Source organism: Odontesthes bonariensis, chromosome 22 (genome assembly GCF_027942865.1).
Source record: "Odontesthes bonariensis isolate fOdoBon6 chromosome 22, fOdoBon6.hap1, whole genome shotgun sequence".
Lineage (NCBI taxonomy): Eukaryota > Metazoa > Chordata > Actinopteri > Atheriniformes > Atherinopsidae > Odontesthes > Odontesthes bonariensis.
The window spans coordinates 2,639,097-2,649,725 of NC_134527.1; the positions used below are offsets into that span (position 1 = coordinate 2,639,097).

A 10,629-nucleotide genomic window follows, 5' to 3' on the forward strand; every position below is an offset into this window, starting at 1 on the left:
ATTAAAAATATTTAAAGAATAAAATACAAGAATAAATTAAAAGACATACAAAAGCTATATAATTTAAAACAATAATGCTACTAAAATAGTATTATTATTATTATTATTATTATTATTATTATTATTATTATTATTATTATTATTATTATTATTATCCAAATAGCTTCAGGTGCCCAGTGTGACCCAATTACCAAAATATTCTAAACAAATAACTAACAAAGAATATTAGCAAAAAATCTAATCTAAATAAAGCACTGAAATTAATCAAATAAAGTCACTCATTATTATCAAATTGAAATTATAACTAGAACAAAAAAACAAAAACTAACTTTACAAATAGCTCCTACAAACATATCTGAAACAGGAATATAAATAAAACCAAGTTCCTGCGCGGGAATGTAGAAGGAATGCTGTTGACTGGGGGGGGGGAATCTCAACAGTGACCTCTACTGGGCAATTCGAGTCAGTGTTCAGGAATTCGTTTCAAGAGCGTCCAATCAGAACTCGGATTGTGGGTCATGTGACCTTTCAGCCGAGTAGAAGACAACAACAAACATGGAGGCGCCTCCGTTCAGCTTCACCCCGGAGAGGTACTGGACGGAGGAGAAAGAGAGGGCGCTGATAGCGTATTTCTCCAGTAAGTCCGGCACCACACGCTGTAACTTTTAACGTCCACACTGGAACCGTTGCCGTTGACGTGTTGGCGGAAGCAGCAACATTTGTGGGCAACCGTTGCTGGACGAGACCGATTTGTAGCAACGAGCGACAGAAAACATTTACAGCAATGGCGACCAGCAACTGGAGTAGAGTCAGCTGTTTTTCTCCCAAATTATTTTAGAAATTTGTTACCAGTTTCTCTGAGTGTTTTTCTGAACTTTTTCACCGGAATGACTGGATATAAGTATATAATATATAATATATATATAATAGTATATAATAATAAAAGCTTCCTTATTTAAAATACATTAAAATTAGAGTGGAAATGAATAAAATGCTGTTCTTTTTATTGTTGTTCCGTTTTCCAACCTAAGTCATTGACGTTCCAGATTTAAATCAAATCAAATTTATTTATGTAGCACATTTCATGTACAAACAATTCAAAGTGCTTTACATAAAATAAATGAATTGCAGTAGGGATTGGAAGAAGCATTAAAATACATAAAAGAATATAAAGAAAAACGAATAAAATCATTTAAATGAATTTAAAAACAGCAACGGTCCAGATATGTTCAAAGATATCGTGCAGATTTCATGCATAGACACATGAGAACAGAAATGTTTTTAACCTGGATTTAAAAATGTCTCCATTTACAGGATTTATCACAGCAAACAGGTTTCACACTGGAGTTTAGTTATTGTGATTATATTTAATTAACAATTGTAATTTTCACCCTTTTCTCTGCAGTGTTTTTGACAAATATTGGAGGCATTTTATTTTCTTTAAATATTCCCCGTTTAAAGAACGTGTTTTCAGACACTTTAACCTTTTTTTCAGACTTAAAAAAAAAAAAAAAAAAACATGTAAACTATACATCCAACCATCTTAATATGTCCCAGAATGCACCGCTTTCCCTAAATGAGATGAGACCCGGTGGGCGTACATAGCTGTGTGCTTGGCACGTTTCTGGGAATCTGCATGTTTGTGCATTTTTTTAATCAAAGATCCATAATAATAATAATAATTTGGGGTATTTTTTCTTGAATTCACTGATCACTGATGCACATATTAGCCTTCTTAGACTATAGATTTAGAATATGTTCAGAATATGTTCACCAAACATACGTAAATATATAAATATTTGTAAACTGTTGCAGTTTCATACAAAATAGCAAAGAGTTCCAGTCTTCCAGCCGCTTTAGAATAAGAATTGATGAAATATTTTGAGATGGCAGCCTTTGAGTATCCTGTTGTTGTGTCCCAGGGCACAGTTGTCTGTGGAACCACAAGTCGGAGAGCTACAAGAACCGCCAGCTGCGATGGAAAACGCTGGAACGCCTGAGGATCCTGCTCTCATCCCACCCCCCTCCTGTTCCTTTCACAGGTAAACACATGTCTTTAGTCCGCTGATATTTGTGTTCAAGGGGATAATGTCCAGTTAATGGCCAACGAACTTAAAGGGGAAGTTCGTTTTTTTGTTTTTTTTTTAAAGCTGGACCTTATTTCTGCCATAAAATACGTTCATCTACTCACCGATAACCGATATGATGGAGCTCGGTCATTAAGAGCTTTATATGTGAGGAGAAGAATCTTAAATTCTGTTCTGAATTTAACAGGGAGCCAGTGAAGAGAAGCTTAAACTGGAGAAATATGATCTACTTTTATTGTTGCTTTTATTGCTAATTTTATCTCAAAATGTATTTTTATCTGTGATGAAGTTATTCTTTTTGTTATTTTATTGATGACTCTCTTAATATGTGATGCAGTTGCTGTTGTGAAGCACTTCCTGGTCAGCTGAGGTTCTTTTAATGTGCTATATAAATACATTTTGAATTGATAAGCCCCCCGATAGCCCTCTGAAATTCCAGCCGTTCATCTTCGTCTGCAATGATCATTAAGAGGACTCAGATTTCATTATCAGTTCATTCATTCAAATGTTTACACATATTTTAGATGAATACATCAGTGTCATTTAGGTCCAACATTACAGGTGGTGAAACACAGAAGAACCGAGTGCCCAAAGAGGGCTGTGATCAATAATAAATAAAATAAAACAAATAAATAAAATAAAAAAAAATTAAGAAAAAAAAAAATAAATAAATAAATAAAAAAATAAAACAATAAAAAATAAAGAATTCACGTTATATGCTGCTCTGTTTGTCTTTTTTTTTCCAGTGGAAGACATCAAGAACAAGTTTAAGAACCTGCGCACCACCTTTCAGCGTCAGTATAAAATGGTGACGGCGAGCAGAGGGCTCAGTTCGGAGGACGTGTTCGTGCCGCAGTGGAAGCACTTCCAGCAGCTGATGTTCCTGCAGGGCAGCTGGGACCAGGACGACGATGACGCAGACCAGCCCCAGCTGTCTCCACAGGAGGAGAGCCCGCCCGTCTTCACCTCCCCGGGGCTGATCATCTCCTTCCTCCCCACGCCGTCAACATCCTCCAACTCCACCTCTTCCTCCTGCGTCCCCTCCAACGTCATCGTGAAGTCCTACTGGACCGAAGAGAGGGAGCGCGCGCTGATATCTTTCTACTCAGGTCAGCAGACACACACACCAAACTGTTAAGTTTAGAGATGATTAGGTGTTCCAGCAGAGAAATACCTTCAGTGTTTGGTAGCTTACAGCCGTGTATATATATTTATCTATATATATTATATATATAGATATATATCTTCAGTGTTTGGTAGCTTACAGCCGTGTATATATATATATCTATATATATTATATATATAGATATATATCTTCAGTGTTTGGTAGCTTACAGCCGTGTATATATATATATCTATATATATTATATATATAGATATATATCTTCAGTGTTTGGTAGCTTACAGCCGTGTGTTGTTTCTGCAGAGCACAGCTGTCTGTGGAAGAAGAAGTCTGAAAACCACAACAACCGGCAGCTCAGGCAGAGACTCCTGGAGTCACTGAGGAGTCAGCTGTCTGACAGCTCCGTATCTTTCTCAGGTCAGCATCACCCTGCCCTGCTATACTACATATACAATTATATACATTTATATATCAAATCAAATCAAATTTATTTTTATAGCACATTTCATGTACAAACAGTTCAAAGTGCTTTACATAAAATAAAAGCATCACAGCAGGGAGTGGAAGAAGCATTAAAAATACATAAAAAGAATATAAAGAGAAACAAATAAAATAATTTAAATTAATTTAAAAACAAGCAACAGTCCAGATAAGTTCAAAGATATCGTGCAGATTTCATACATATACACATGAGAACAGAAATGTCTTTAACCTGGATTTAAAAATGTCTCCATTTACATATACATATAAAACATATATATTTACATTACATATACATTTATATATCTTTATATATATTAGGGCTGGGCGAGTTAACTCGTTATTATCGCGTTAACTCATTAATTATTTAACGCCGATAAATATTTCATTGCGCATTAACGCAGGTTTTATTTTGTAAAAGTCTGTAGCTCACAAGCTTTTATTTTTGTAAAAGTCTGTTGCTCACAGGCTTTTATTATTGTAAAAGTCTGTTGCTCACAGGCTTTTATTTTTGTAAAAGTCTGCTGCTCACAGGCTTTTATTTTGTAAAAGTCTGCTGCTCACAGGCTTTTATTTTGTAAAAGTCTGTTGCTCACAGGCTTTTATTTTGTAAAAGTCTACTGCTCACAGGCTTTTATTTTGCAAAAGTCTGTTGCTGTCTGCTGTGGAACAGGAAAAGAAAGTAATCTTTGGATCCACCAAACATGGAGAAGGGTACGGAACTTTTACTCGGCCATTTTCATGTTAAAGTTCTTCCAGACGGCGGAGTCGACAGAACCAAAGTCATCTGTAAACACTGCCAAGTTGAATTGTCTTCTCAGCGTAGTAGTTCCATAGCCTGGGTGCCAGCCGAACTTAGCCCCGCCCATAAAAGTTTTGGTCGGGAAGTTCGGTCTGGCTCTGCTCAGTTGGGAAATCATTATGCCCGACCAAGAATTGGTCGGACCAATCAGCTTGCCAGGGCGGGCTTTATACGATGATGGACAGATGATCAACAGGGACATTATCGACTACGTCACTAAAGAGCTGAACACGGCTGCCGCTGGAGAGCTAGGGTGTGTAGATTCTGCCATCGAGTCTGTTCTACAGGATCTCCACATTGCATTCATTTTGAAAGACGAACAGAGGACCGCGATAAAGGCTTTTATCGATAGAAAAGATGTTTTTGCCCTCCTTCCTACAACAAGTGTGTGTCGCTTAATCTACGTCACATACTACTTGCTCTGATTGGTTGTAGGTCTATCCACTTGAGCGAAGAGGCATTTTTTCTCCTGGTTCGGTTGAAACACGCCCCATACCCAAATCTCTATTGAGCAGTATCAGACTCACATTCTGACTAGAATCTTAAGTATGACGTAGTCAGGCTAGTAGTTCCAGTCTAAAATATCACTTAAAGGCAAAACACACAACTGATAGCAGCAAGTCATTCAAGGAAACAGACAGTGGAGCGAGGCTTCTACATAAAAACTACAGAAAGATGCTGATGTTAAAAGTGTGTTTGCACAACAAATGTTATGGCACTTTCATTCATATGGCAGCACATTTAAAATAAAGCTAAATGCTAAAGGCTATACGCTACTTTTGGATTCATTTTTGGATTCTACGTACAAATGAGATTAATCGTGATTAATCAGGGACATCATGTGATTAATTAGATTAAACATTTTAATCGCTGCCCAGCCATAATAATTACCCTTGCTCAACTCATCCTTATTGGAATATTCACTGTGAGCGTTTCCCCTTAACGAGCTCGTTCAAAGTGACGTTTTGTTTTTTGCTGTTTTACAGTTGAAGACGTAAAATGCAAGTTCAAGAACCTTCGAACCGTTTTTAACCGGGAATTCAAGGCGGTGCAGGCCGGCAAGGCCTCGGACAAACACTACGCGTCCAAATGGAAACACTACCAGCAGCTGCTCTTCCTCTGCGAGTCCTGCGACGAAGACGACCCCCCCGACGACCTGCACATACTTGTGGCGCCAGAAGGCAAGGACGTGGAGCTGGAGGACCGGACCGCCTCCTCCGACCTAAGTAGCTTTTCCTCCAGCTCCCCCCAGACCAACAGCATTAAGCTCAGCAACACTTGTGCTCTTTCCAGCTCCGGCCACTGCGACGCCAACACCGACGCCAGCCAGTACCACATTTTCCTCTCCACAACTCCAGATAATCTCAGACTAGCCAGCCAAGCGGCCGCTCCGGCGCTCCCGGCCTCTCCGTCCAGATCCCTGCCCGACAGAAAGCCGTGTGGGAGCGCCTCCCTTTTAAATGTCTCCGCGTCCGGCTCCCATCAGCCGGACGGCCGGCTGACGGCCGAGTCCCGCTGCCTCTGGAGCGAGGCCAAAGTTCAGCAGCTTATAGCGTTTTACTCTGGTAGGTAACCGTCTCATTCTGCTCATGATGCACCTTTCAGAATGGAAGTTTAATGAATGACCTCCAGCTCGTCACACTTTGTGTTGCAGCTCTTAAAGGGACAGAAAGTAAAGCGTTTTGCTTCTCAGAACAATATGCGTTCAACAGAGTAATACATTTGCATCACAAAATGGTTCTCCAGGAAAAGTCAGACCTCACAATCTCTTGGCCCTATTTTCTCTCCCTTCGTATCACTGCCTGCTGCCGCCTGCCGCGCCTGTTACGCTGTTTGCTGCTCAGTCTGCACTTTGGTCTGCACAGCAGGCAGTGATACGAAGGGAGAGAAAATAGGGCCAGGCTCTACTTGCTCTCTACTTGCTTTGCTTATTTTATTGATTTTATGGAGATTTTTTCCCCTTTTTTCCATGTGAGCCTACCTGCGATAGCTTCTGGACACTTATAAATCTCTGGGATTAAAGTTTTTTTTAACAGAAACAGCAACATTTTTTATAGTTCTTTATCTTCAGCGCTCCGTGTGCGTGGCCTACACACAGCTGAAGCCTGATTTACAGCGTCTGGGCACCTAGCACTGAGCTAAAGCTAAGTAGCCTGGAAAGGTGCTAACCGCTAGGCTAAAATCCATCGCTTAGAAGTAAATGTGGAGGTAAATGGACGGTGTGAAAATGAAAAAACCTTGCCAGGGATTCAGAATAGTGGAGACGAGCAGGCTAACACACAGCTAAGGAGCGCTTTATTTTTTAAACCCCAGCCAACTAGCCGGAACTACCTTCATCAGCACCAAAACGAGGCTGGAACTCACAGGACGCAGCAGGGGGTAAGAAGATGTTCAGAAATGATGTTGCTGATATGGGATGTCACACAGCTTCATGTCAGAAGAGGCGAACTGTCCCTTTAAAGCATATTTCAGTTAGTTTAGCTTTATCTGATTTATGAAGGAAGCATATTTGGACAGTCGGGTCACACTCTTTCTTCACATCTTTACGCTCAAATCAGAAATATGTTGGGGACAAACGAGGAGCCGATCACAGCCCCAGCAGGTAGTTAGATTCTCATCAGCTGCAAATCACTTTTACTCTGACCCCCCACAGACCAGCTCCTCTGGACAGATTTAGCATCAAAATACTTTATTTAAAGCTTGTAAGCGTCAGAAACTCCCTTTACTGTCATTATTATTTATTTATTCTTAGAAGCTTTTTAAAGTTGCTGCTTGTCTGTTGGTAGATCAAAGTTTGACGTTCTGTTTCTGTTGGGATGATGACTGAATGTTTGTTTGTTTGGTGGCAGAACACGGCTGTCTGTGGAACCACCGGTCGGAGAACTACAGAAACCGCCTGCTGAGGCAGAGCCTGCTGGAGACGCTGAGCGGCGTCCTGTCGGAGAACGAGCCGGCGGCGTTCACAGGTAACGCTTCCTGCTGCTCTCGCTCAGCTCAGGAGCCAACAGGAGTGTGGGCGCTGAAGCTTTAAACCACAGGACTCCGGTGTAAAAGATGAACACAATGTATTTATTCCAAAGTTTTCCAAGGTATCTTGTTACAGGAGTATTCCAAATTAAAGTTTCTCATCCGAAAAGGCACCGCGGTTAGAAATTAAGCCTCAACTGCCTCCTGTGTGCGCTAAAGCGCTGTTTTCTTAATGCGACAGTAATATAAACAACAAAATGTTACAAAATTCTATTAAAATAATGACATGAATTCAATCAAATGAATTAAATAACCTTCCACATATTTCTAATCAACGTTTTATCCATGGAAGTTTTTCTCTACCATCAGTTTGAACATGAATTTCTAATATTGAATTTTTACAGCATCAAAATCAGACTTTGAATTTGAAAAACCAACAGTGTAAAACAAAAATCAATTTCTAAAAACAAAAATCAGTGTAAAAAAAATCAACTTCCAAAAATTCAATGGAAAAAAATTCAATGGAAAAAAATTCAACTTCCAAAAAATCAATGGAAACAAATTCTACTTAAAAAAAATCAGTGTAAAAAAAATCAACTTCCCAAAATTCAGTGAAAAAAAAATCAACTGCCAAAAATTCAGTGAAAAAAAAATCAACTGCCAAAAATTCAGTGAAAAAAAAAATCAACTGCCAAAAATTCTGTGAAAAAAAATTCAACTTAAAAAAATTCTGTGGAAAAAAATTCAACTTCCAAAAATTCAGTGAAAAAAAAAAATCAACTGCCAAAAATTCAATGGAAAAAAAATTCAACTTAAAAAAATTCAGTGAAAAAAAATTCAACTTCAAAAATTCAACTTCCAAAAATTCAATGGAAAAAAATTCAACATCCGGGTAAACAGGGAGAAGCAATCGATCCCCGTCTCAATTCATCCAACGGCAGCCAATCAAGTTACGCTCCATTGGACAGATCTTTCAGAATTTTTAGATGTTGAATTTTTTTACACTGATTTTTGTTTTTAAAATTGGATTTTTTTTTTTATACACTGTTGGTTTTTCAAATTCAAAGTCTGATTTTGATGCTGTAAAAATTCAATATTAGAAATTCGTATTCAAACTCTGATGGCACAGAAAAACTTCCATATTTATCCATTCAAATTGACATTCGTGTGAACTTTCACACTAAACAAACATGTAGAAACACACAGTGCTGAATCTGATGCTGGCCTGCTTGAACTCTTTTTCCTCTGAGGCCCACAGCTTCTGCTCTCCTTCCTCCTTCAGTGGAAGACGTGAAGACGAAGTTCAGGAACCTGCGGACCATCTTCCAGCGCGAGCACAAGGCGGTGAGCGCCAACCGAACCTGCGGCTCGGAGGACTTCTACCTCCCGAAGTGGAAGCACTACCACGAGCTGATGTTCCTGTGCGACTCCTGCGACGAGGACGAGCCGCCCAAGGAGCTGCGCTTCCACGGGGCGCCGGAGTTCGACGCCTCGCTGCGCTACTGCGCCGCCAAACACAGCGGCGCCGCTCTGAGCATCACCACGCAGGAGGCGCCGCCCTCGCCCACGCCCCCAGACTCCCGCCACTCCTCCCCCTCGTCCTCCCCGTCCACGGCGTCCTCTCACACGGACAGCGGAGCGTCGTCGGGGCGCAAGCGATCTAGCCAACCGGTGACGGCCGCCGCCGCCGGCGACCTGCTGGAGCTGATGAGGGCCGTCTGCCAGAACCAGGCGGCGGCGGCGGCGGCGCCGCACGCGGGCTTCCTGAAGTACGTGGAGGAGTGTCTGAACGAGACGCCGCCGGACAAAGTCAAGAAACTGAAGAAGAAGATCATCGAGACGCTTCACAGCGCGGCGGAGGACGTTTAGCGTCCGTTAGGGCGCCGAAGGCCGGCTCACCGCTGCGATCTTACACCTCAGACCGACTCTGAGGGTTCAACATTCCTACCGGCGCCCGCGCTGTTCTCACATTCCAGCATTTAAAGGGAGAGTTCGCCTCTTTTGACATGAAGCTGTGTAACATCCCATATCAGCAACATCATTTCTGAACATCTTCTTACCCCCTGCTGCGTCCTGTGAGCAGAGTTCCAGCCTCGTTGTGGCGAAAGTAGTTCCGGCTAGTTGGGGGTTTAAAAAATAAAGCGTTTTGCTTCTCAGAACAATATGCGTTCAACAGAGTAATACATTTGCATCACAAAATGGTTCTCCAGGAAAAAGTCAGACCTCACAATCACTTGGCCCTATTTTCTCTCCGGCTAGCGCCATGTATAAAATATATTTTATAAAAATATTATATTTTTATAATATTTTATTTTAATAATATTATTATTATTATTAAATAATAACAATCATATTAAATAATAATTTAATATTATTTATTAAATAATAAAAATGTATTAAATAATAAATAAATAATTTAATAAATAATAAATTAATTTCATATCACTACCTGATACGGAGGGAGAGAAAATAGTGCCAAGAGATTGTGAGGTCTGACTTTTTCCTGGAGAACGGTTTTGTGATGCAAATGTATTACTCTGTTGAACTCATATTGTTTTTTTTGTTGTTTTTAAACCAAGTTTTATTGGTATTCATATGTATTTACACATAACTTTTAGTTTACAACAGATTTTTCTTTCTGTTACATACATATAAAAAACAAAAGTCCAATGTTATTCATGAAATGTATAAACTGAACAATCAAAGAAATAACAGTTTAGCAAACACTTAGGTATTTGCTTACAGGGCCCATCTTTTTGAGAAATTGTCCATCTTTGGATGAAGGTGTGAACGCATATTGTTCTGAGAAGCAAAACGCTTTATTTTTTAAACCCCAGCCAACTAGCCGGACTACCTTCATCAACACCAAAACGAGGCTGGAACTCTGCTCACAGGACGCAGCAGGGGGTAAGAAGATGTTCAGAAATGATGTTGCTGATATGGGATGTCATACAGCTTCATGTCAAAAGAGGCGAACTGTCCCTTTAAAGCGATGCAGTGGTGGAAATCTGTTGCCAAAGAATCAGCTTAATAGGTCAGGAACAGCCGGAGCTTCTTATCATTCCAGTTTGATTGATTTAATTTCAAAGTGAAACACGTTTGAGTTTGAATGGAAACTCGTTGGTTTTTGAAAATGAAGATTTAGTTCTGCGGTAAGTTTCAGGCTCGGA

General features: G+C 40.1%; 1 protein-coding gene across 1 annotated transcript; it reads left to right on the forward strand.

Moving 5' to 3' along the window:
• Positions 1–524: 524 nt before the first annotated feature.
• Positions 525–10,343, forward strand: LOC142373088 (uncharacterized). Its single transcript, XM_075456155.1, has 7 exons — positions 525–637; positions 1,923–2,042; positions 2,834–3,196; positions 3,514–3,627; positions 5,479–6,057; positions 7,342–7,458; positions 8,742–10,343. The coding sequence occupies exons 1-7, from the start codon at positions 556–558 to the stop codon at positions 9,326–9,328; spliced, it is 1,962 nt and encodes a 653-aa protein (XP_075312270.1). The 5' UTR covers positions 525–555; the 3' UTR covers positions 9,329–10,343.
• Positions 10,344–10,629: the final 286 nt, after the last annotated feature.

Excerpts from the sequence above, each read along its gene's own strand:
- LOC142373088 (XM_075456155.1), top strand. The coding sequence starts at position 556 with ATGGAGGCGCCTCCGTTCAGCTTCACCCCGGAGAGGTACTGGACGGAG. Across the intron at positions 3,197-3,513 it reads GCTGATATCTTTCTACTCAG|AGCACAGCTGTCTGTGGAAG; the intron begins GTCAGCAGACAC and ends TTGTTTCTGCAG. Across the intron at positions 6,058-7,341 it reads GCTTATAGCGTTTTACTCTG|AACACGGCTGTCTGTGGAAC; the intron begins GTAGGTAACCGT and ends GTTTGGTGGCAG.